The 27,912-nt window shown below is 36.3% G+C and overlaps 1 protein-coding gene across 4 annotated transcripts; it reads left to right on the forward strand.

Annotated features, from left to right (window-relative positions):
- Positions 1 to 893: 893 nt before the first annotated feature.
- LOC123310572 (UDP-glycosyltransferase UGT5-like) lies at positions 894 to 19,463 on the forward strand. 4 transcript variants are annotated; one of them, XM_044894095.1, is made up of 4 exons: positions 894 to 1,801; positions 17,810 to 18,032; positions 18,348 to 18,564; positions 19,122 to 19,463. In XM_044894095.1, the coding sequence occupies exons 1-4, from the start codon at positions 965 to 967 to the stop codon at positions 19,396 to 19,398; spliced, it is 1,554 nt and encodes a 517-aa protein (XP_044750030.1). In that variant the 5' UTR covers positions 894 to 964; the 3' UTR covers positions 19,399 to 19,463. The 4 variants fall into 4 exon arrangements, with proteins under 4 accessions (XP_044750030.1, XP_044750029.1, XP_044750032.1 ...); XM_044894094.1 differs by lacking the exon at positions 894 to 1,801 and adding an exon at positions 3,789 to 4,800; XM_044894097.1 differs by lacking the exon at positions 894 to 1,801 and adding an exon at positions 6,870 to 7,722.
- Positions 19,464 to 27,912: the final 8,449 nt, after the last annotated feature.

Genomic DNA, 27,912 nt, shown 5'->3' on the forward strand with positions numbered 1-27,912 from the left:
TGATTCCCCGTAGGTTACGACGAACCCCACAGAAGCTCTGTGAGCATGTCAGAATCAATAACGTCCGTTAAATCTTTTGAAAGAAAAGAGATAGAGTAGGCGAAGGTTAAGGGTCCAGATGTGCCTATACATGCCTTAAATGAGACAGGTCTGCTCTACAGAGGGCATTTTGCTCACATGATTCGGCAACATACGAATGCAGCAAAGCATTCAACCAATTCTAGCCCCACTACTGTCTTGCATCTCAGAATTCTGACTTGTATCTCAGAATTCCGACTTGTAACTCACAATTCCGACTTGCAAGTCGGAATTCCGACTTGTATCTCAGAATTACGACTTGTAACTCACAATTCCGACTTGCAAGTCGGAATTCCGACTTGTATCTCAGAATTCTGACTTAGCAAGTCGGAATTATACATTTGGATTATTTTTTTATGGGGCCCTTCAGCGCTTTCGTATATTACCCAGTGATTAGTGAGATAAAATTGAAAAATTTAAGTTTACCTGGCTTGGCACTTTGAAATCATATGATTATGCATCTTTATCAGGAATATGAAATTAGGGCCTTTGGTCTGAGGACCAAGTTTAAGATTATGATTTGAAGTGAAAAATATATAGATATTAATTTCATTCTTTTCACAAATATGGAATGCTCTTGAAAGAACGATAACTTTATTAATTATTTATTGTTGACAGTTTGGATGAAGAAATAGCAAGTGTTCGTATTGACATAAATTATTTGCAAGTCATGATTTGATAAGAAGGTTACAAAGTGTCTACTAGTTTTTTTATCTCTCCTCGATCTACAATTCTGTTTGGATATATCTAACGTGATATGATTATCACTCGGCTAGTGTTTGAATAATTTCTAATCAAATTTTCTGAAATCGGTTGGCGATTTCAAGAAATTGAATTCAGTCAGCTTCGAGAGTTGAATATCCTATACTGAATTGATATACATTTTATGTTCGCGAAAATGTTCGGTTTACGGATTGTTTTTTCATTGCTTTGTCTCGCGGGGTTTTCCTACTGCTATAATATATTGGCAGTGTTTCCACATGAAGGAAAAAGCCACCAGTGGATATTCGGTCCAATAATCAGAGAACTAGTGAATAGAGGCCACAATGTAACAGCTTTAGTTCATCACAAATTCAACATAGAGTCGAAGAATTATAGGGAAATATTACTTGACAATCCCAATTCCCTTGGACTTGAAGTGATCGAAATGAAACATTTGGAAAGTTCGTCAGCATGGCTCACACTAATGCTAGGCTTTGGTTTCGTGCTGGAGGAAGGATTAATGTCCTGCGAGAATGTATTTTCGAAAAAAAAAGTTTCGGAATTATTAGAATCAGATCAGAAATTCGATCTTGTTTTCGGGGAACTGTTCAACAGCGAGTGTTCACAGGGTTTCTCTCTCAGATTTAATGCACCCCTCGTTGGTATATCTACAACGGTACTGATTCCTTGGCACACTGAACATTTTGCCAATCCAGACAACCCTGCTTATGTACCAACCAATGGCCTTTGGTTCAGTGACAGGATGTGTTTTTGGCAAAGGGTTCTCAATTTCGTGACCGACATGTATGCGAAACGTGTGTATCACCAGTATTTAGAGGCCAACAGAAATCTACTGCAGAAACATTTGAAAATTGAAATTCCCGATTTGGATGTTGCGCGAAAGAACACCAGTCTTATTTTTGTGAATACTCATTGGTCGCTGACACATTCTCGACCACTTGTACCGTCAGTGGTAGATATAGGTGGAGTTCACATAGGACAAGCTAAAAGACTTCCACAGGTGAGATTATTCATTTTTATAAAATTACGAAGAATTTGCTCATTATTCGCATATTATGAATGGAGTAGAAAAAGATTGCAGAATATGCTGCTCATTCAAGAAATATCTGAAGAACTTTTCGAAAGAAATTTATTTTTTCCAACAATATTTTTCTGAGGACCAAAATTGTTATTGTTCAAACCATTCGAATTCGTACAAGCCATAGAGCTTCTGAGGGTTACCTACGGAGAATCGGGATAATATGAAATATAAAAAATAAAATATATATGAAAAATGCATCGATGCATCTGGATACCAAAAACAGTGAACTAAGAGTCACCTAACGCTGGAATATAGTGCAACTGGTCAGACTTTTGACATTTTCGAATCCGTAGCTTACGCTATTTTTGAAGGTCTTCACAATTTGGGTATGGTCAAGAATGTATATTAACATGTTGTTTGAAAGAAAAATGTCTGACTAGATCTCTAATTTGAATCCACAAGTCGTAAATTCAACTTTCAGGTAATCATTTCAACAAGAGATGGTCTTATCTTTATTGATTGTTTAAAAACTCCAGGAAGAATTGAAAAGTAGGTTCGATGTGAACATTGAATGCTTTCTTGTCCGAATACCGAATCCTTCCAGTCTGTCAGATATTGAAGATGAATAACACTTCCTTGTATTATTGGATCTCAAATGATACCACAAAGCCTGCAATAAAGGGGAGGACCATTCAAAACCGTTCATTAAAAGGTCAATGAACCAAACTGTACAAATGTAGAAAGGAGATAAAAGGCTATTTGAGCCTATCTAAAAACGTAGGGCTGAAAATTAGTTGTTGGTTCTTCGGTTATATTACCTGAAATCGAAATATTCTCAAGGAATTATTCTCGAGCATGAAAAACAGCTGTAGTCGAATGGACTACACACCTGATGTTTAAGAAATGATTGTCGAGATACAATGAGCCACACATAATAAATACCCGAATATTTGGCATGAAGTTGAGTACTGTATGTTTGATCGGACATATTCGCTAAAAAATGTATAAAAGAGTTTCTACAACTTTGGAAAGGGGCTCTCGCCTACTTATACTCTTAATAAGTTTTTCCTACTAACAAATAGGCACCAAAATACATGAATGTTGAAAATTCTTGGAGGATTTCAAAAATCTGTATTTGCTTATGCATCTATGATTGTTCGGATGTACTAAGAACAGTTTTCAAGGAGTTTTTTCTGGACATATCAAAATTTTTTTCTTGAAAAGAGGTAATCTCGATGTATCAAAGTTTAAAGTTATAGATGTAAATGAGAAGGGTAAACCGAAATAGTGAAGTAGTGTTTTCAAATGGAACTAGAGGTGATAGAATACCAAGAAATGTGTTTATTTCATCAACTTAAAATCGAAATGATCTATTGAGGGTGTTGCAAAGTCAGAGAATTTAAAAACAGTTCCTCCTTAACAAGTCTAAGACGGTTACATTTTGGAGAATAAAGCCCGATTTTTCGTGTTAGCAAAAACTTATGCTCTCTATTCCTACTTACTTATTTCATGAGAGAAATTTGAAAAGTACCCTTAATGAATCCATAAAATAGGACTAGATGCAGATATCTTGTCTTGGTACCCTCAAACACTATGACGAATTTGAGTGGTACTTCAAAAATTAATTTGAACAATTTTGAGTGCTGATTCAATTTCTCTGAAATGTTCAAATACTTTTCCAGGTTTGATTTATATATTTATTTCCTAGGATGGAGACCATAAACAGGAATTATAACTGGTCTTTTTTTAACATATATTTGTCAAATACCCGCGTGTGTAGAGCTTACTTTAGAGGCGTGGAGATGTTTGTTTTTAATCTTATAGTAATTATTACGCAACTCCTCAAATACTTCCATTCCATTTCCGATCATTTAAACCAACCTGATCAACTTATCAGCAAGATACGACTATCATCTTCGAGTGGATTGTTTGAACATATTTTTTGGACATTTTTCACCACTCCGAATACTATATAATTGGATGTTTTCATAAGCAGCCATGAAATTTCGTCTTGCCGAAGCCTAGATTGATACGAACAACACGTATATCGCTAAATCAAATCAAGTGAGATCCTACATGAACTGAAGCATATATTTATAGTTTTGTTGCGGTAACCACCAGCAGCGTACGAATTTCGCGGAATGAAGTTTGTGAACATGATCGAACTACGCGTCGTCTTCGTATTGCTGTACTGCGTTGTTTCATCCTATTCTTACAACATTTTGGCCGTGTTTCCTCACGAGGGTAAGAGTCACCAGTGGATATTCGGACCTATAATAAGGGAGCTAGTCAAGAAGGGACACAGTGTAACGGCTTTGGTTCATTACAAATTCGATTTGAAGTCTGAGAGGTACAACGAAATCATTCTGCACGATCCAGATGCACGTGGTTTGGAAGTATTCGGCTTGGACGACTTGGAGGTATCTTTGTGGTACGCACAAATACGTTCATCCGATCTTCTACTGAACGAAGGCTTGCAATCTTGTGAAGTGATGTTTTCTAATAGCCACGTTAAAAAACTTCTCAAGTCCAATGTCAAGTTTGATCTTATTTTTGGAGAGTTATTCAACAGCGAGTGCACTCAGGGCTTCGCTCTACGGTTTAAGGCACCACTGGTTGCTATATCGACCACGATGATCATGGCTTGGCATAATGGGCATTTTGGCAACCCTGACAACCCTTCTTACATACCGAACAACCATATTTGGTTCAGCGACAGGATGAGTTTCTCTGAGAGGATGGTCAATTTTCTGGCCACAACATATGCTAAAGTGGTTTACGGAGCTTTCTTCGATTCCAATAGAAGACTGCTAGAGGAACACCTGCAAATGCAAATACCTGATTTGGATGCATTGACGAGGAATACGAGTCTTCTTCTTGTTAACTCCCATTGGTCACTGACATTTACGCGACCACTGGTGCCCTCAGTGGTGGAAATTGGAGGAGTTCATATACAAAAAAATAAGCCGTTGCCAAAGGTATGAAAATATAATTTACCATAAAATTTTTCACATGTGAGGTTCATCCTTTACGAACAGGAATATGAGAAACAAATTTATGAGATCTATGAATCTTTTTCCAATATTGAACTGAACTATGCTAAATTTGATTGAATACATTTTAAGAATTGAAGGACATGACTTCCCTCATAGCTTGGAACATACATGGAATGGCCATTGCTGTGCTACGAACTTTTTTATTGTTGTTCACACATTCGATACATCTCTATCTAGCGCAACACTAAGGCAGTGGCGTTACATGGATAAAATATACTTTACTATCTTTTCGAATTGAAAACTGATGTGACAGCAATGTCCGAGTCAACTGTCTCAGTCTTTGGACAAAACAAATGTTTATTTTTCATTCCATATATCAATGTTCCAAGCCTGAAATTTGATGAGAAATAAAGAAAGCACTTGCGTCAAAGTAAAAACTTTTGATTGGTTGTTAAAATTAACAATCACAGCGTAACCTATCCAGGTACTGAACACACAGTACGCTGCTTGACTAATTTCCAAAAGTGCATACCTGATCGATTTGAAACCTGATTTCTTACCCTGAAATTACGCTTTTAAGTTCGTGCATAATTTGAGCTCCATCTGTCCAATAGTAACTTATATTGATGGGTTTTTTTTCCACCAAATTTCATTATCAAATGTGGATCCCGCCAAAATATGGGGGAAGAATTTTTAACTATGAAATCAAACACAATTTTGTGATTATCCTCTTGAAGTCAGAGCTAGGCCATCAGTTTTCATGAGCTCTTCTTTCGATTGGAAAAATAATGTATATTCGAAAATATCCTGTTTATTTCCTAATAGTGGGTTTTCCTAATGTAAATTCTCACATCATCATTAAGGAATTATTTCAGCTCACATTCTCGGAACTGAAAGTAAAGAATAACAAGATCGTGAGATACATTCCAAGAAATTTTGAGCTCCTCTGGTTCCCTTCAGAGCCAAATGCTATATACGGAGTGGTTTAAAAGTGATGCACAAAATTCAAATCTTCGGTATTCTGTAAAAAGATGCTGAACTTCTTTTCAATTCACACTTTTCATGTGTAAATGAGGAGATTTACAAGCTCACTCTACTAGAGGAGGAGGATTCGGAATAAAACACAATTTCAAAAATAAATGAACATGTAACTGATTCTTTCATCTTTCAAAAATCACAAGCCTATAAAAATTGCCAAAAAATTCCAAATAACAATATTTGTTATTAATTATCATTATCCTTAAGTCAAACTGAACTTTCACGAATCGTAAACTAGCAACAAAATATATGTACAAGGCAAGTTTGGCCTAATCGTCACATAATGATGTGCAGTATATCAATCAGTATGTCAACTATCGTTTTGAATCACCATGTATAAATGATCAGGCCGTATTCCTCGTATATGAGACCTAAATCTGTCTAAAAAGCATCTGAACACGCAATTCTTTATTTATCGTGTCGATTTATAATCCTTTAAATATTTAACATTGTTAAATTACTGCAGACTCAATTAAATTCAATCTGATCTCGAAATAATGGTTTATTGAATGAATGTGTTGAGCGAAAAACTTGCAATAATGGTAAGGTTTCCGAATATTGTCGATGGATTATTCATGATAATTATTTACTCGATGAACTTGACATATTGAATATATCACATTAGATTTGGACGTTTGTCATTAAAGTTGATTGGCGAGTGTTCATTATTAAATATTAATGTGTCCATTACTCTATACATTGCAGAATTTTTTTGTAATTCGTAACCACATTGCATAAAATCAATAGGGATATTTTCGATATATGAATATTGGATTTATTATTCAATGACTAATATCATCTGATTTTACATTTGTGATGAGTTGAATGTAAGAGCTCTAAAAATTTGCATCCAAGTGCAACGGAGATAGCAACAATCCAGAAGTGATAGGAGCACTGCAGACTGTATTTAAGCGAAATCTGCAAGTTTGCAATGAATCTATCGTTGATATCCTAAAGTTTAATCAGTGCAAAATTGCAGATCACTATTTTAACACCTCGACTACATTTCACGACAAGTAGGCAAAAATTCGAGTGAAGATGAACTTTAATTTGGGAACAATTTTTTTTTGTGTTATATTATCGACTAGTGAATGTTTGAGTGTCCTTGGTGTGTTTCCAATTAATATAAAAAGTCATTTCCACGTTTTTCAATCTTTGATGAAGGAAATGTCAAGAAGGGGCCATGATGTTACCGTAGTTAGCCATTATCCTTTAGAGGAGCCATTACCCAGATACAGGGATGTGAGCCTGAAGGGGATTTTACCATTGTTCGTTGAAACTGTGGATGTTGAAGCCCTTTATAACTACAACAGAAAAGATATGTACATTGCCCCTACGGAATTGAGCCAATGGGGTCAAGCAATATGTGAATCCACGTACTTCAGCGGAAGATTGAACGAGATTTTGAACACCACGATACCCTACGACCTAATAGTTGTAGAGATGTTCAACACGGATTGCTTCCTTCCTATAAGCTTCAAATTCAAAGCACCCATTGTGGCCATTAGCTCATCTACTTTGTTGCCGTGGGTTATATCTCGTTCTGGAATACCTCTGAACCCAAGCTACATGCAAAGTGTTTTCATGGGATATCCTAAAAACCTCGATTTTCTAGAAAGGTTCGAGAATTCTATGATTACGTGGATTCATCTACTATTCTATCGATTTTGGAGAAACAAGAAAGATGATTCTATTGTTAGGAGGTATTTAAATGAATCTATGTTACCATCAGTTACAGAGCTTGCTAGGAGTACTAGTCTGATATTTGTGAACACGCATTTTACCCTTCATGATGCTAAACCACTTCCACCTAATGTTGTCGAAATAGGGGGTATACATTTGGAGAAGAAAAAAAAATTACCTGAGGTAACTTTTCAAGAGGCTTACACCTGTTGTATGAGTTTTTCAGTTAGGTACTTATTTATTGAACCCTTTCAGAAATTTCTTTAGTACAGAGTAATTTGGGCCCTGCTTTATGGAATTTCAATTTGAAAACTACTGCAGTATTTGGCTGGATTTCCACCATTTAACTATTTTGTGGAATAAATTATGTTTTTATTAAATGATCGTGATTTACGCTTCAAGATTTGAATGACTAAAGAGATTTAGATCACAAGAAATTCAACAGCAAAGAGGTCATTGAAAATTGAGTTATTCTTAATTACACTTTCTGATATGATCTATACAGGGGAGTCTTCGATTCCTACAAATATTTTAACAGTAGATTCTTGAGGTCAAAAGAAACACTGTTTTTCCTTACCAGTTTTTCTGAATCTGCTCGGTTTAAAATATACAGGCTGTTGAAAAACCATAAAAATGTTATTTTTAGGTCTATCCCGCACGGTTTTATCGAATGGAATGAATTTCGGAATATAGTTTTTCATTTATTTGATGAATCTTTTCCGAACACAAGATATCACCCACTTGCTTCAGTTTTCTCATTATGACCAGACCAAAGTAGCATAAAAATACCAGAAATTCAAAAACTTTTGGAACTCAGTTGGACTAATGAATATTTAAACGTTTTGTGAAATAAAAGTATACTTTATATTTTCTCGTATATGTGCTGTTTTCGAGTAATTTGATGTTAAAAAATTTAAAAGAAGTGGAATTCAAAAAATTGGGTACTTTGGCTGAATACAACTCTGGTTGAAAGATCCACTGATATGTAGTGTCACAGATTTAGCTTGTTATCCTGAGGGTAATTTAGTTTTCACAGGGGTGGCACAGCTCATTATGAAAACTTGAAATTATGAAAAATTATATATTTTTATCAGGGCTGAATCGAAAAAATGCCTTAAAAAAAGTGTCTCTTTTGGACTCAAGAATCCACTGTTGAAATGTGAGTCAAAGACTCACTTCAATCATCGATCAAGTTGAAAATATTTTATTATTGCATATAAACTACATGACGAATGAAGAAAATTCGTGATTTTCAAAGGTATTTTGAAAAAGATAAGGAAGTTTACCCAACAGAATGTTGCTTTTTGTCGTTGTAGTATTCTGCTTTTCATAAGCTCTTCTATTGTGAAAATTTGAATCTCATGTGACGATTTTTATTATATTTACTGCGAGGTGGAATGAGGATATGATGAGAACATTATGGAAAATAACAAAGTTTTGTACTTCATTGATATATTCATGGTAAATTTATATTACTAGATATAAGTATCTGCTTCCGAAAACCACATAACATAAGTAACTCAATATAACTTCATTTCTTCTCAAGAACCTGATACCAAGGAAACGGTCTATGTTGAAATACTGTATTATTAACGATTTTCTAAATTCAATAACTTTCACACATCAACGTCAAGTTTTTAAAAATCGTGACAGACAAGAAAATTCTTCAATATGCCAGTTTTGCCGCAATTATTGATTTAAAAAGGTTGTCTTGAATTAATTAACCTTGCTCTATTGAATCTCCTCATTACAAATGCTTCGTCTCATGAAAATTTTCAATTCATGTAAATTTTTTTACAATGTAATACGGAGTATGAATGATTCAGCACATGAGGTTTCATTTGGGGGAGGAACTGTGATGAACTGAACTTGACACTTGTAAAAAATTCAACCACCAGTGATTTTTAACAGGATTTGTGAAGATTAATTGAATTATTGGCTTGAAGGACCAAGGGCAGAAGAGATAAACATTATGAACGATATTTGAATTTGTATGAAAAATAAAGCCAAAGTTAATTTAAAGACATACACTTCGAAAAATATAGCAAAAAATCTTTTTCCAGGAGTACGATATTCCTAAATTGATTGAGCTCTCAAGGCTCTCAAATCAACAACAAACTTCCTACGAAAATTTTTTCGATTTTTATTATATTTAAATGGATGACACTCTTTTAAGTCTTTTACATATATACATTGGATATGCAGGCGATAGAAATCAATCTCTTAAGGACCCTCAAACTAATAGTTGATGGAATTCCTGAAGGAGAACTTGCGGTAATGGTTATTCCGCAAAATAAATGACGAAGGATTATCATTAATGATATTTATGCACTCAGCGAACTTGACATTTACAAAAAACACATCAGTTTTGACGTTTGTCATTAAACTGAACCGGTAATGATTCATTACTCCACATTAATATGACAATTTTCCTTTGATTTCCACATTTTTTTCTTATAACGAGACAACTTTGCATCAAATCTTATGTGCTTATTCGAATGTTAATTGTCAATCACAATATATACCGACATCTATAAGTTCTTGGATTTCTTCGTTCCTATTAATATTCAATAAGCAGGACAATTAGTTTCTACATCTGGTTCTGTGCAGAAAATTCGCCCGCAAAGTGTGACAAAGATGGAATAAATCAAGAAGAGATAGGAACGTTACAGAGTGTATTTAAGAGACTCCTGCAAGTTTTACAATGAATCTATCGGTGATATTCGAAAGTGTAACTAGTGCACATATTTATTAGTTACTCTAATATTCCGTAACATATATACAAACATCAAACTGGCTAGATTTGTGTGAAGTGAAGATGTTTTTGAGAAAATTTTTCTTGTGTTTCATAATTGCGAACAGTGAATGTTTTAGGATTCTCGGTGTATTCCCAATAAACATTAGAAGTCATTTGCGCGTTTTTCAATCCGTAATGAAAGAATTGGCAGCAAGAGGTCATGATGTTACTGTAGTTAGCCACTACCCCTTAGATGAACCTGTGCCTAGATACAAAGATATCAGCTTGAGGGGGATTTTCCCTCTGTTCTTTGAAACTGTGGATGTTGAGGTCCTTTATAACTACAACAGAATCGATATGTATATGTGCCCCACGCAGTTGAGTCAATGGGGCCAAGGAATCTGCGAATCTGCCTACTATAGTGGAAGATTGAACAAAGTTTTGAACCCCACCGTACCTTACGACCTCATGCTTGTTGAAATGTTCAACACCGACTGCTTCCTACCCTTAAGCTTCAAACTGAAGGTACCCCTAGTGGCGATCAGCACTTCGGAAATGACGCCATGGGTTGTGTCCAGATTTGGGATACCTCTGAACCCCAGCTACATGCAGAGCGTCTTCATGGGATATCCCAGAAGACTGGATTTCCTACAAAGGTTCGAGAATTCAGTGCTTACTTGGATACATCTACTGTATTACCGATTGTGGAGGACCAAGAAGGATGAGGCGATTATTAGGAGGTATTTCAATGAGTCTTTGCCAGCAGTAATGGAGTTCGTTAGAAATACTAGTCTGTTACTCGTGAATACGCATTTTACCCTTCATAATGCTAAAGTTTTTCCACCCAATGTAATAGAAATTGGAGGGATCCATTTGCAGAAAGAGAAACAATTACCACAGGTAATTCTGGTGAAGGTTTCTCATTTTCAGTATAATTCTACGAATAAGGTTCATTTCCATGCGATATGACTAGAAGACTAGATCGATTTGAACCACAACAAACGTCAAATATGACGAGAACAATCGAAGAATATGATGAATTTATAGGAAAGCACTTTTTTAACATCACCATATTCATGCGATAGTAGATTTTCCTACTACTATACATACATTTCAAAAGAGTGATGTTTTCATGGAGTTTTTTTCGAATCTTGACAACAAAAATTAAAATGCTCAGAAACTGTTTATGTTTTTCACCGTGCTGAATAATTAACGATAACCTAGACATTGAGATGTATTGAAATCCTAGTAAATGTTGTTGTTGTTTGATAATTCGTTGGTGCAGATTTCCAGTTCTGGTTGAATCATGGTATACTTCATGAATAATTTAAATAATCTGAATGAAAACATTTTTATCGTTACTCAGCGAATCAATGGAAATTAAATATTTCTAGTATTCCTAATTGAATATTACATTTCAGTCTAGAAATATCATTTGCAACTAAAACAATGTATTTTTCTAACACATTATTGATTTTTATATCCTTTCGAGTCTTTTTGTGTAGAAGTTATTTCGATCAGAGCAAGCATTTATAGTTTATAGCTAGTCTTCAGGTCTCTTATATGAAGGAAAGTTAATTACATTAATCAATATTAGGTTAATTTCAATTTTAAACTAGCTGTACCTGGCCCTTTCGGAAAAAGATCTGATAAGGTTTTGATGAACTGCAAATATTCCAGACACTTCAATTTTATAAGTTATAAGAGAAAACTCGTTTTTCGGCTCTTTGAATTGGTGCCTCTATTTCTCGAAGATATCGAAAAACAAATGTTATATTCGACAGACACTTTTTAATGTACCTAGAATGCAGTGGTGTACTCAAAGATTTTTTCAGTCTGCAATTTCAAAGGTTACTTTAAATTTTTCAAATATGAACCCTATGTTATTCTTACATATTTCAGTCCCATACTTTTTTCTGATTCAGAATAAATAATATATGTAGTGTCTCTAATTATTCTTCCAATAAGAAAAATTTTGAAACTAGTTCGGTCAAGTTGGCAGGTCATTTTCATTGATAATATGTTAATGAATACATTAAAATATGACTTGAAATAACTACCATAGCAACTCTTATTTCTCAGTGCATCCAAATACTATTTTTCAATATAGTTCTGAAACTCCTAATAATGGGAAATTTTATTGGACAAATAAAATATAGCCTATAAATCGTATAAATTTCACGGATACGCCCGCAGCATCTTCTGCATCCGATGTATTGAACTACTTTCGAGGTACTAACCGGTCAAGTTCAATGTACTTTCTTCGTAAACGCCTCAATGAAATGGATTATACAGTTTTCAGTTGTGACTTCTCAAGTTGAGGAGAAAGCTCGTAAAATTAAAAATTTTATTATGTTGGCCATAACCATGCGTATGACGTTTTGTGTTTTGTGTTTCGTGCTTTGTTTTTGGACTCCATTGGCATCCTACAAGATCCTAGGCCTTTTTCCATACCCAGGAAAGAGTCATTCAGATGTTTACCTACCCTTGATGAGGGAGTTGGCTAAGAGGGGCCATGATGTTTTGGTTCTCAGTCATTTTCCACTTGGATACGAACAACCAAATTACACAGATTTGTCACTGAGAGGATCCTATCCCATTCTGTTGCACACTGAGTCAACCAACAACCTAGACTTCCTGAGTGGAAGGATACTCTTTATGTATCTCGATGTGATTGAAATGGGTCTCATTGCTGATCAATACTGCGAGGCTGCATTTCAAACCGAAACAGTAAAGAGACTTGTAGCGTCGAATGAAACATATGACGCTATTGTGCATGAACCATTCAGCACCGACTGTCTTTTGGCGCTGAATCAACTATTCAAAGCTCCAGTGATCGGAGTAAGTACCAGCGTAATGCTGCCCTGGAACAATGGAAGACTTGGGAATCCTGATAATCCGAGTTACATCCCGTCACTGTTTTTGGATAACTCGGATCGTATGACTTTCTTTCAGAGGGTTGAGAATGCCATAGTGACATATGCACATTCTGCTTGGTTCAAGATGAAACAAAGAGATCATGGCAAAATTGTTCGGAAATATTTCTCAAGTGAGGAGCTTTTCTCCGGTTATGGAAATAAAATTGATCTGATGCTGGTGAACAGCCACTTCAGTCTGAATTTTGCTAGGCCTTTCGTGCCTAATGTCGTAGAAGTTGGAGGTATGCATTTGAATCAACCCAGAGATTTACCAGAGGTGAGTCTTTTCGGTAATGACGAGGAAAAATACTATGAAAAATAAAAATCAATGTTTTCAAATATCTCCCTTTCTGTACCTTCAATCATCTTTGTATATATACAACTTTTTTCTGAAGCAATTTTACATACTTTAAACCGTTTTCGAGCTAGAAGGCGATGAGGGCAAGAAGCTTAGGCATACACGCGAAAGGTCAATGTAGAATCCTAGTCTAAAGTACAGGGTGGGCAAAATTCGTTGTCTACTGAGGAGATCTCGAGAACCATAGCAGCTGGAAGAAAACACATGACACATTCTCTAGGTCTTTTTTCATGACTAATCTAAATCTGAAAACATAATCGGCCTATCATTTTGAAATTTCAAGTTATAAACAAAAATTGAGATTCTGACGATTCAATAAAAGTTTGCATTTAAAATTTGAACTTCTACAGGCACCTTTATACGTAGAATCTACTGACAAAAGATTTTTTCGCAATTCAAAAATAACAAATTCAATGAATGTTTGCATTTAAAAAAGTTAAAGTTTACCTAATAACTCGAAATGAAAAATTATTTTGATCTCATCATTGGATTCTTCGTAACAAAGTGCCAGTAGAAGGTTCAAGTTTCAGATTTGTAACTGCAAAGACAAAAAAATTATGAGAACTTTACGAAATCGTCAAACTCAAAAACGAAGTATCGTAGAAGGCTGCGGCTTTCACCATTCTTCGTTTCTCCGAAAATGAGCTCGGAAATGTGTCATCCATTTTCTTCCAGCTGCTATAGTTCTCGAGGTCCTCTCAGTAGACATCGAATTTTGCCCACCCTGTACATTCATTGACACAAATGGACGAAATTTGTAGAAAGTGTTATGCTCTACAACTTTATGATGAATGTGAAAACGATTTGAAGCCCAGAAGAAGAGATGATTCAAAAAACTTATTTTTGTGACATTCATCGCCAATTTTGATGGTTTCGGCTTACTGAAACTGTCAGATTATATATTTTCCATCATTCTTGAATCATTACTATTACACATTTTCTGCACGCTTAAATTCTCAGATTAAGAGAATATATACTTTTCAACATGTAATTAACCACATATGTATTTCTTAATCTGACACGCTCGAGTATGTACAATGATCTTTTTTTTTGTACAATTCTAACAGGCTCTCCTAGACAATTCCCTCTGTGAACAGATCTAATTTTTGGTTTAGATACTCTATAGGGTCCAAGGTATCTTCCCTTATATTAAGTAAATTCCAAATTACGAATAAATTTTCTACACAAAAGTGAAATTCCCATCAAAATGGGACATCTGTTTCTGGAATTATATGTCAGTACAAACATACAATCAAATATCCACAACGGAAAGAAGGTTGAAAACTTTCGCCAAATATTGAGCCATTAATATTTCCCCAATTCCGACTGTGTGTGGCCCCCTTTACTTGGAGTAATTTTTCCAGGTGATAAAGACGTGTAGTTCCTTCTAATTATCCCAATAAAGTCACGTGATTGATTAACTTCGAAGTTCAACCTTCGAAAGAATCGATGTTCATATCTGTTATCGAATTCTACAGTCAAATTTTTCCTGGCTCCTCCATGCTTGGCGTTAACAATTATTCAAATTTGAACATCACTCTGCTCATACGAATATCTTATCAATACCGTGGTCTCTTCGATTCAGATAACAGTTCAGATATCATTTTTCGGATTTTCATGTTAGTAGTGCCAAGTTGCAATACCTTCAATGAGAGTGAAAGAACTAGTGAACCCATGTTATATCATTTGGAGTAAATAAAATTGGCTCATTTCCATGACAACAGGACCGAGATTAGAGTTAGACGAGAAGCATTACTTAACTTTCAAGATTAGTACTATCGGAGTTTAGCGTAGGAGCATACAATGAAACTGTTAAGTGCGCTTTATTTCCTTTCAATTTCGATTCATCTATCGGAATGTTACAAGATTCTTGGATTGTTCCCTTATCCAGGTAAAAGCCATTTGGATGTCATCAAACCTCTCATGAAGGAATTGAGCAGAAGGGGTCATGAAGTGGTGGTAGTTAGCCAGTACCCGTTAGAGGAACCCATGCAGAGATACACAGATTTATCTTTAAAAGGATCCTTTCCACAATTCCTGGAGGTTTATCCTATGAACAATTTCAATCCAATTGTATCCAGAATACTCTACCAGTACTTGAATGTCTTCTTCAGTGGTAAACTGTCGGATGAGTATTGTGAAGCAGCTTTAGGTAGTAAAGTCATCAAGAATTTGTTGGAATCGAATCAAACCTTCGATCTCGTGTTTCATGAACCCTTCCTGAGTGATTGCTTATTAGCCTTGAATGAAAAATTCAAGGCTCCCATCATGGCAATAACAACAAGTGTGATGCTTCCCTGGAACAATGAAAGATTTGGTAACCCTGATAATCCAAGTTATATCCCTACACTCTGGATGCATTATTCTGACAGGATACCCTTTCTGGAGAGGGTTGAAAATTTTTTAGTAGCGTATGGACATATTTTGTGGTTCAGAATGAAACAAAAACATCAAGATCAAATTGTTAGAAAACATCTGGGAGAAGATCATCCACCACTGTCGAAGTACGGTAATAATATGAGCTTGATACTGGTGAACACGCATTTCAGTCTGAACTTGGCTAGACCTCTGGTTCCAAATGTGGTTGAAGTCGGAGGTTTACATATAACGAATGCCAAGCCTCTTCCGAAGGTGAGGATTCATAAACTTTCGAATTTGTTTTTCTGGAGAACTTATTGTCTTTTAATGTAGAAAAAATTAGGACAAACACTATTGGTGCGGATTAATCCAAATTATTCTTCAAGTTTATCAAGTTAATCTTCGTGGACTGTATTACAGTAACAAGATTTTCATAACATTCTCTTCGGTAAACCATTTCAACAAGATTTTCATAACATTCTCTTCGGTAAACCATTTCACTTGACTACACATGATTCTTTTCAACATGCTCCTCCAGACTCCTTGCTAGGGATAATGATGGCCCTCATTCTTATTTCAACCTGGGGATGTCATCCAGCTTCATGCTGGAAATGAACATTGATAAATGCGGGAACGCTGACAACCAAAATTACATACCATATTTTACTGCTTCTTAACATAATGGCCCAAAAATGAGGTTAGTCTATTTGTAAGAGGTTGCTTGAGCGAAAATTGCAGACTTCAGTTCTGATGATATCAGCAACCTACATAAGTGATTTAAAATAGTGTCTGACCAAAATTATAAGAAATTATTTTATGTCTATATCATTCATTGCAGGAATAGAACACACTATTTTAATCTTTGTCTTATTCTTGTTTTCTAGATATTCATTTAGTAGGTGATGTTTTTCTTGGTTAATGATGGCTTTCTATATGATTCCTTGTTCAGCATTCAAGTTTCTTGAAAACTATGGCTGTGATATTTGATAATATATACTTTCATTCACTATGATATGATACTATAATTGTTTTATTTATGATTTTTAGATATATACTTCGTAAAGTAGAAACAGGTGTTTTGAAGAAATTATCATTACTTCGATTAGATTAAAGTTTTCGATGGAGTGTATGTTTTTACCGCCAGTTTGGGAAATCAACAGGCTAATCAATTTGTATCGATAACATTTATTTTGACTACGGCCAAAGTACTAGGATTTCTAAAACACCTTTCATTCTTTATCATAATTGTCTCATTATGCTATAATTGGTTTATCTAAGACTGATTATTGCAATATCTTATCATTGAACAATTCTAACATATTTTATTAAGGAGTCATTGATTTTGATTTCGCATAAATTTGTTGACGACCTTGATGAGAAATTTGCCAAAGGGCCAATGTTCAATGTTTGCATTGTGTGCCAAATGAATCTTATAGTCCACTGCTAAAGAACATGGTGGCTCAAGAAAGAATGATAGAAACGGTTGAGAATTATTTAAAAAATAAACTCAGTTCATTCGAATGAAAGTAACATAATACCTACTTTTCTTATTGGTGACCTGATCGAAAGAAATCATCTTCGAAATACACAATAGGATAAGTTTTTCAAGAAATCGAATTCTTTTTATTGTATACTCACAAGCTAATAACATCTGTATACAACTGTGAACCCACATTGAATTTGATGGGATCCGAACACTTAATGAAATGAAACTGTTCAGCGCTCTACCTTTTAAGGTTTTATTCTCTCAACCTCATCTTCCAGTAGATTATATGTTGTTGACAGTGAAAAAATCACTTAAAATCTCCCAACATTGATTACCTGTGATATATTTTGAGTACAGTTGATCAGAACATATTCCTGTAAAATTAGACCTAATGAAACCATTCCCTTTTCCAGAATATTGAAAAATTCATCAACGAGTCAACTCACGGAGTTATCTACTTCAGTTTGGGATCAATGATAAAAGGACACACATTCCCGCAAGAAAAGCGAGAAGCTTTCCTCAAGGCATTTGCACGCCTGCCACAGAGAGTGCTATGGAAATGGGAAAACGAAACTATGCCTGGAAAACCAGATAATGTGATGATTCAAAAGTGGATGCCACAATTCGATATTTTATGTGAGTTTTATGCTTTTATATTTTCATTTCTATAAAAAACATAGGGGAGCTCATGTAATAAGGGTTGAAGTATAAGAGACATGCTATATTATTGTGAAATATTGTTGCCGGACATGTTTCGACATAGTCTCATTATCAAAGACATGACACAAAATTGAAGTTGAATTATCAAACTGCTGGCAGTCGATTTGTGGTTCACCCTGCTGTATTATTATTGGACATATAAAAACTGTTACAGATTTGCTATATTTGAAAGGATTTATATTCGATTTTTTTTTTAAATCTCTTTGCACAACGTATCCTATTTTATTTCAGCTCATCCAAATGTGAAAGCCTTTATCTCTCACGGAGGGCTTTTAGGAACTACTGAAGCTGTACACTGTGGTGTGCCGATGGTGGTAATGCCTCAATATGGCGATCAACATACGAATGCTAAGGCCGTGGAAGCTAATGGTGGTGGCGTTGTTCTCTATTTGAAGGAAGCTACAGAAGAAACCGTTTATCAAAGCTTGAAGACCATACTAGAGCCCGAGTAAGTATGGCTTCATTATTCATCATTTAGATACTCCTTCTACTGAATGTTTGTGGGAAAGTAATTCATTTGACTCACTAAGGAAAGAACTGCACGCATCAAATTACCATCAATTAATCCAGTTTGGATTCACAAAAAAAGCAATGAACGAAAACTCACGGTAGGTTAGTGACACATTAGGGAAAGATTTCAGGTCGTTAGAATAGATTCAGCTATATCTAGAGGTGCTGATGATCTTTTAGTAGGAAACCCCAAGTAGGGCAAACGACATTCTGCCAACCATGGCATTTGCAAGTATGAGTTTTCTGAATAAAATTTACTTGCCCCTAGGAGGAGAATTATTATAACACAAAATCCTGCAAAAGGCTACTGCTTCAATATTTCTTAGGCACCTTTATTTCTTCATACAGAAGCCGATGTTGAGTTCTCTATGCCAGTTGCTGGCGGATGCGCCATCTGTCAGTCTGCGTCAAATTGATAGGTTATGAGTTAGTCGTAGAGAATAGCTAAAGTAAAAATGTCCTCTGACAAATATTTGAAAATGCTTTTTCTTCCAGATTCAGAGCAAAAGCCAAAGCTCTATCAGAACGTTTCAGGGATAGGCCCATGTCTCCAATGGATACTGCAATATATTGGGTTGAATATGTTGCCAGGCATAAAGGAGCCCCTCACATGAAGACAGCAGCAGTGGATATGCCCCTCTACCAGTATTTACTTTTGGACGTTTTGGCATTCCTAGCTGCTATCATTTTGTTGTTCTCCTACATCAGTTACAAAATTCTCAGTTTGGTGTTCAGATCTGTGTTCGCTAAGAAAAAGGTTAAACAGAACTGATATATTCATTGTTCGTTGTGGAGTGTAAATCTGTTGTGATATATTGAATAATGCCAAAACCTTTAGCTGCGTTTTTCCCTCAATCCAAGGGCATAAGAAGACCTTTGAGTAGTTCCCATTGGTGGATAATTATGTCATACATACACATGCAAACACACTTATCACCACAGCTCTCCTCAGAACTCCTCCTAGATGAATACAAATAAGCCGTTATTCACGATGAGATCGTAATCAAAAGGTTGTTGATAAGCCCATTTTTATCGTGAATCTACGAAATTACATAATTAGGCTTCGAATACAAGGAGTGTAATGAATTCAATATGGAGCAGCGAATATAATTTCCTCGGGGGATCCAATGAGCATAATAACATAGTTTCATTCAGGTCTGTATATTAACCGCAAACACCCCTGCTGCACAAATAAATAGGCATGCGATATTGTGGAACGAAAGGGTAGCTATAATGTTTCATTAAGTTGAATGAATACATATAGGTAACACAAATTTCGACGTCAATATAAAGCAGCTCAAGCCTAGCTGTTTTCGCTGCTGGAACGATTTAGTGAAACCGATTTATTTCGATTAGTTCATCATCAGCTACAGGTTCACAGTGTTTCCGGGTATGCAAAATCATTTACGAGGTGATTGGTAGCTCAAGATAACCGAGATGTTCCATTTCGAATTTGAAGGAGCTATACAGGGTTTTTGACTCGTACAAATATTTTAACAGTAGATTCTTGAAGTATAGAGAAACACTTTTTACCCTTACCATTTTTTCCGAACTCATTCGGTTTAAAAGGTATACAGGCTGTTGAAAAAACATAAAAAAATCTCACAAATGGTTTTATCGAATCAATTGAATTTCGGAATAAAGTTTTTCATTTTTCGAGCAAAAAATATCACCCATGTCTTCCATTTTTCTCATTATGACCATTACGTACCATAAAAATAGCAAAATTTCAAAGAACCCTACTCTTGAAACTGAGTTGGACGCTATCTAATGAAATTTGAAAAATTGGGTACTTTGGCTGAATACAAGTCTGGTCAAGAGATCCACAGATGTGTAGAGTCACGGATTCAGATAGTTATTCTGAAGGCAATTTTGTTCTTCCAGGGGTGGCCCAGCTCATTACGAAAATTTTTTATCAGGACCGAATAGAAAAAAATGTGTTTCTTTGGACCTCAAGAAACTACTGTTGAAATATTTGAACGAGTCAAAGACTCACCCTGTATGGGAAAGCCGGTAGAGTTGAACCCCTTTTTGCTCTGAAGCCACTTAAGTTGTATCTGTAAATGGTAGCAACTCATTTGTTTGCGTGAAGATATGCCCAATTAGGTAACGATAGATAAAAGTGATGGTGAGATCAACATTTTGAGTACAGCAATTCTTTTTTTAGGAACCGAAAAGCTCATGTCTCTCTAACCAATTGGAGAGTTGAACAGGGGGCGAGAGAGACTTGACCATAAGTTTGTTTATCAGGAAAAACATTGAAAGTAAAACAATTTCCAATGACTAACGATTGTCTTTGTTAAGGTTTTCATCATCGGATGTATCAGTGTATGAAATACATATTTTCTATTTCAGAGTCACTCTCCCTTACTTCCGAGATGTTTTTTGCTTTTTTGAACCTTTGTATATTTTTATATTTATTTCTATTATTCAATTTTTTTTTAAGCAAATTATTATCTAAACTTAGTGCGGGACCACTGATTATGTCTCCAATCATAGCATGGGTCAATTCTCCCACACTCCCTCTTAGTCTGTTAAACAGATGTTTTCAAAAATAGGTTTAAAAGAATGAGAGACTTTCATATCATCTACTCTTGAATGATAAATGGTTCTTGAAATCTTCGCATATTCTATGGAATAATTTATCCCTTCAACCCATTATAAGAAACATTTGGTAACTGAAACCCCAAAATTCATATATTGCACAATTACACTGCTCAAAAAAAACTCGATTAATATCAGGTGGGACTTCCTCTAGCTCTTCGTTGTGCTCTTACTCTGATAGGTTTTGTGCCAATGAGGTTATCAATTGACGTTTACGGAATGTTTTAGTAAACGAGCAAGCTGTTGTAATGTCTGCGGTGGGTCAGGTAAGCGGTGTAATTGCTGTGACATTGCAGATCAGATATATGTTCTAAACAATTCTGATTTGGGAAGGCAACTGGCCAATCCATTCGGGCAATGCTACGTTTTTCTATGGGGCAAAACCAGTGAACTCTAAGAGAACTTTCTTCATTGGGCCAAACATACCTTTACGGTGCATTGTAACGTCTTAAAAACTATCAAGGTTTTGGAAATTATGAAACCAACCCTCTCCCGACCCAAAAAAAAATTGAAACAGCTTTTCCCTTAGGTTTTGTCTGTATCCGAAACAGCATTCCTTCTCATATCTATAGAATAAGTTGAAATGTTTACCTCAAAACCTCCCTCCGGCCCATTCGCCTGATACCCAGAAACCGCAACTAGTAAACAGTAATTAACAAACTTCATTTTATTCGCTAGACGAGTATAAATTTCATAAACGTGTTTAGGATAACGTGGTAGGTAGACAAGTCGACGCAGAGGGTGATAAAAATTAACAGGATTCCGGGTACCGGGCTATATAACCCGGCCAGTGGCACGCTAATGAAGATCCATCGGGATTTGAGGTGCTGAATTAGTTTTATTCCAGTCTATGGAGTTTCGGCCGGCCTGGGGCTTATCATAAATCTAGGATACCGCAAATGACTCGAGTTTTCCTCACGACCTGCTCTGTTTCGTCCCCAGGCGATTTATTCCCGAAAATAGCCTCGGACATAGTTGGGAAAGCCGGGACTATTCGGATATGCCCTCCGCTTTTTTCACAGCGGAGTTGGGTGTTACACAACCGTTTGTTCTCTACGTGGAATTCACTCTCGTTTCTCCAACTTATGTTATGCGTTTGTGCGGCGTTACCTCAGGAATCTATCTCACTTATCACCATCATTTATCAATGATTTCATTGAAAATTGTTAACCCAATCCTGAAATTCGAGAAATTGTAACAAGTTTTTTTTTGTTATCGATAGTTTTTTTGAGCATTTCCCTTTGCTCTCCACTAGTTAAGTTTCTACACGATAACAATCAAGTGAGGCTTATCAGACTAAGCAAGGCATGAGGCTAAGACTCCCCATACAGCTGAGCAAGAAAATTCATAATGTGCACACATTTCTAACGTCTGTACTATTATATTCCACTCTAAGAGAAGCTTTTACCTGAACGGTTTCACAAAGTTTCGAATGCAGAAGTCTTGCAACGCGCGAGTTGTACAACAATTGAGACTCAAGTAACGAGGGCCCGACTCAGATAGAGCTGCCACATTCTGGATGCAAGACACAAGACTCCCCAAAATAACTCTGTATGGCGAATTGGCAGAGGGAGCCCGGAAACCAGGAGGCCAGTATAAGCGGTTTAAGGATACACTACATCAATCCCTAAAATCAATTAATGCCAACCATAACTGGGAACAACTAGCGTTAGACAGGTCACAGTGGAGATCTGTGGTGCACAGTTATAATGGAGACTCGAGAAGAATTCAGCGGCGGCCAGATCTGGTTGGTGACCATCCATACCCGGAATGTGGTAGGATCTGTAGGTCACGGTTGGATCTCTAAAGTCACAGTCTCAATTAGCCCCAACAAATTATAAGTCTGTTCTTTTTTTTATATCTTTTTGTAGATTAATTCCCGGTAACGGGATACAGCAATGAATGAATGAATGAACAGATCCTGTTGACCCCGGTGACCCCGTTTTTAGGATAAGCAGAAGACTGAAAAGTAATTGGGGTTTGCTTGGTAAAAAAATTTCGCAATGCTATCGGTTTTCAAGATAAAGGGCGATAGAAAATACACATTTTGCCGAAACAACTGGCAACACTATGATGGAACTTTATACGAATATGTTTTGGAAGCTGATACATCCCATGGATTTGTTTCCATATCTGACCCTCATAGAGGGCGCTAGCTATACTGTTCGTACCATTCATTCTATCATTGCTGTATCCCGTTGCCGGGAATGAATCTACAAAAAGACCAAAAAAGTGAAAAAACAAAAAGAAAAGAAAAAGAAAAAAAAAAGGTGCGAACAGACTTATAATTTTTCAGGGCTAATTGCGACTGTGTGCTCTCCTGTGACTGTAGAGAGCCAACCGTGACCTACATATCCTACCACATTCCGGGCATGGATAGTCACCAACCAGTTCTGGCCGCCGCTGTATTCTTCTCGAGTCTCCATTATAACTGTGGACCAAAGACCTCCACTGTGATCTGTCTAACGCTAGTTGTTCCCAGTTATGATTGGCATCAACTGATTTTAGGGATTGATGTAGTGTATCCTTAAACCGCTTATACTGGCCTCCTGGTTTCCGGGCTCCCTCTGTCAATTCGCCATACAGAGCTATTTTGGGGAGTCTTGTGTCTTGCATCCTCAGAATGTGGCCGCTCCATCTGAGTCGGGCCCTCGTTACTTGAGTTTAAATTGTTGTACAACTCGCGCGTTGCAAGACTTCTGCATTCGAAACTTTGTAGAACCATCTGATGTGCATTATTTGTCTTAGATGACGTTGTTGCGTTTGTTCAAGCTGTTCAAAATGTCGCCTGTAGGGCGTCCCGCTTTCGCTTCCGTAAAGAAGCGTTGGGAGGACGACTGCTTTGTAAATAGCTATCTTGGTCTTCAGTTTGAGATCGTGATTTTGAATCCAACAAATGGTTATAGACAAACATATTATTTTTTTCATATTATATAGCATATATCAGATAATTCGAACTCTGTTTATAATTGTGAATTGGCAATCGAGGACTTGTGCAAAATAATTAGCTAATAAAAACAATTCTGCATGTGACAAACTGTAATCCAGATGATCCTCAAATCCCGCAAGACTTTTCGGAAAGTAATCATGAAGCCAATTATAGCTTGTCAACATCTCGGTCGGTCTGTTGTCTCAGAAATGTATCACTTATATTATTGGGAAAATAATTGTTTTTTCATGGGAGCCTTTGGCGAGTTCAATACGTGGATGTCTGCCCACCCTGACCATCAGCTCGAACAAGGATACTTGACGTCATTGTTTTTTTCATCTTCGATTAAGCTACAGAAAACGTTTCCCGATTTTTCGAAACTTTTATTCCTTTATCTTGTCTCTACCCTCATCGATAAGAATATTTCTTTCTGGGGCATTTTGGTCAGAGAAGTTGAATAATAGAACTATACCGTTACCGGCTGTGGCTAGACATTATTTACAGCGAAATGCTAGCATTCCGCCAGTGGCAGTTTAATTTTGGCATAGCTCTCCACTTAGCGGTTTGAGAGATGTATATCGCAGGCCGTAACTACATGGAAGGATCACGATAACCACTCTTGATTACATATTATAAATTTTCCAAATGACGTATAATTATTTTCGAGCTGGGAACCACAGACAGATAGAATAAATCAAATGTACTGGGGCAGTCTGACAATCGTTAATAATTCCGAGAAACCAAACCGCCCCGGTAAAAAATAATGAACTACCTCTCATCAGGCAGGGTTTGGTCTGCCTTTTTCATATCCTGGGGGAACCAGGGGCGTGCAGAAGGGTTTACAATCGGAAAGTTTTTTTATATATGTGAATTTTTTAACGACTTTTGTTGCACAACTTGATTTCAACCCTTACGTAAGTGACATAAAGATGAATAGTTATCTGAAGGCCTAAGAAAGTAACTGCTAATTGCTTGCATCTATGAGGATGTATTGATATTTAGTTAGCCTAGACCAGTTCCATGCATAAAAAATATTGCGTTACGATAGCAAGGAACAATAACTCATTAAAAGTGTCAGTTTGAGGTCAAAAAAGCAAGCCAGAGTTAAGCAATAAATTAAAAGAAAGGAGATGTCCACCAAAATTTTGAAAATCGAAAAATTGGAGTGTCGAACCATCATCAATTTGAAAGGGTTAAGAGGTATACAGATTTACGAAGATATGCTTAATACCCTTGGTGATCAATGTCTTTCGTATGCGACCGTGAAAAATTGGACTGCAAGCTTCAAAAGAGGTCAGTTTTCCATTGAAGATGATGACCGATCGGGAAGGCCAGTTTCTGTGTCTGTGCAGTTCATGACATGATTTTATCAGACCGTCGAATTGGGCTAAAACGGATATCTGCAGCACATCGAACGCGTTCGTCATATAGTTCACATCAATTTTGACATGAGAAAAATTGCTGCATGGTGGATTCCCAAATGTTTGAATGTTGACCAAAAGCGTGCAAGGGTAGAGTCATCGCGTTCGCTCTGTGCTCGATTTGAAAACGATGTACACTTCTTGAACCGAATTGTTACTACAGATGAGACTTGGGTACATTTTTACGATCCAGAAACAAAGCAACAATCGATGGAATGGCGACACTCTGGTTCTCCAAGACCTAAGAAATTTCGTGTCCAAAAATTTGCTGGAAAAGTTCTTGCTTCAGTTTTTTGCGATTGCCATGGAGTAATCATGATTAATTTTTTGGATAAGGGTAAAACAATAACCGGAGATTACTATTCGTCATTACTGACCAATCTACGGGAAAAAATTGAAGAGAAAAGACGCGAAAAGCTATCCAAAGGTGTTTTGTTTTTGCAGCACAACGCCCCTGCACACAAATCTCATGTTGCCATGCAAAAAATACTCCAAAGAAACAGTAAAAAGAATGAGAATAGTTATTAATTTCACTAGGAAGCTTTAGATCAAAGCACCCCATAAAAAAACTATTAGTAATATCTATAATATACAGTAGTGTAAATAAATGGGAATTCATATATTGCAATATAAGGACGAAGCAGTGATTTCAAAATTCCATATGCTTTTGAATTTATTTATTGAAGAAGATAGCTTGTTTTTTGAAAGTTAAAACTGATTTTTTTTCAAATTATATATTCGACATTAAAAGTTGTTTATTTTGCATTTATTCTATTTACACTAGCTAGAAATTAGTGCTTTATATTTAATGTACATTAGCCCTCTTATTTGTGGGCATGATTACATTTCATGCTTCTCAAAAAAATACAATTTTCCACCAACGCATTGCTCTCTACATGATTACCTTGCTGTTGCAAGCCACGATAAAAAGAACAGCCTGCATGTCGAACTGAATCTTTCACCTTGTATCAGAATTCCGTAAAAGAAACATGTTGAATGTAAAACCGCAAACGAACCCAAAACTTCCAAAGGATGAAGGTGTTTTTCTCGTTCGGAATACGAACAAATGCCTTTCCATTAGGCCACCATGTTTGCTCATTTACATCATGCCAAAATTCAAAGCATTTCCGTTGAATTAACTATATGGGTCCGGGGTAAAATGAAAAGGGGAGAAGACCTGATACAGATACACCACTGAATCCGCAGACTATATTTCTGTGTCGGCAAAAACGGGGAGGTTTTCAGAGCCGTTATCACGTCTTATCTACACAAGTAGATTTCAGGGCTCGGCAATCGTATGCTAATCTTATTTGCTGTTGCTGATTTATTTATACCTTGCGTCTGTTCAGTTCGGCCAGGCATCCTACTTGCCCTAGACCAGAAAATGATTGGGGAATTATGTTAACGCAATAATGTACGGAATGGGGTGATGTAGAAAGGGGAGAAATAGACTTATTCCACGTCACCGACCAGTCAAGGACGATATAATTTCGAAAGATTGTTGTCTTGCAATATATCTCTTTGTGATGGTTGAAATCGTCAGAAAGAAGAATTGCTTTGATCTATTTGACAACCCTTATGAGCACAGTTTTTATTCAGCATCTGAAATCTATCATATTTAAGTCATCCACAGGTAAGGCAATTGAGTACCTACCTCATAATCTGAACAGTGAGTGATACGTTGAAAGGCTTAATATCGCCAAAGTTGTTAGAAACATCCCTCACAAGACGAGGCGTACTACTTCTTACTAGGTACTAGTTTACAACTTGTTCGGATCGGAATTCAAAGAAATATTGAGATATAAAATGATTTTTGAGGGGCAAGCAGCTTTGGGCGAATTCAGTGTATGGATGGGTGATCGCAGAAAACTTATGACTTCGCATCAGTGCATTTCTTGTTTAACTGGCTTCATTCAAGTTACCTTTTATACATACGAGGATATATTGAGAAATTCTTAGCCTACTATAGAACCAAACAAAATTTGAATGTCAAAATATTTTATTACTCAACATATTCTCCTCTTGATTGGATACATTTCTTACAGCAAACATGCAAAGTCTCTAGTCCTTTCAAAAGAAATATTTCTTCTTGCTCTGTAAACCAGACCTCCACAGATTTTGTTACCTCCTCGATGGAAGAAAATTTACGACTTCTAAAACTTTTTTTCAGTTGAGGATAGAGATGATAATCGGATGGAGCCAAATCTGGTGAATAAGGGGGTTGTTCTAGTAATTCAAACCCTAAATTACGAATTTTTTGCATGGACACATGAGATTTGTGTGCAGGGTCGTTGTCCTGCAAAAACAAAACACCTTTGGATAGCTTTCCGCG

Source organism: Coccinella septempunctata, chromosome 3 (assembly GCF_907165205.1).
Source record: "Coccinella septempunctata chromosome 3, icCocSept1.1, whole genome shotgun sequence".
Lineage (NCBI taxonomy): Eukaryota > Metazoa > Arthropoda > Insecta > Coleoptera > Coccinellidae > Coccinella > Coccinella septempunctata.

Excerpts from the sequence above, each read along its gene's own strand:
- LOC123310572 (XM_044894095.1), top strand. The coding sequence starts at position 965 with ATGTTCGCGAAAATGTTCGGTTTACGGATTGTTTTTTCATTGCTTTGT. Across the intron at positions 18,033-18,347 it reads GCCACAATTCGATATTTTAT|CTCATCCAAATGTGAAAGCC; the intron begins GTGAGTTTTATG and ends ATTTTATTTCAG. Across the intron at positions 18,565-19,121 it reads AAGACCATACTAGAGCCCGA|ATTCAGAGCAAAAGCCAAAG; the intron begins GTAAGTATGGCT and ends TTTTTCTTCCAG.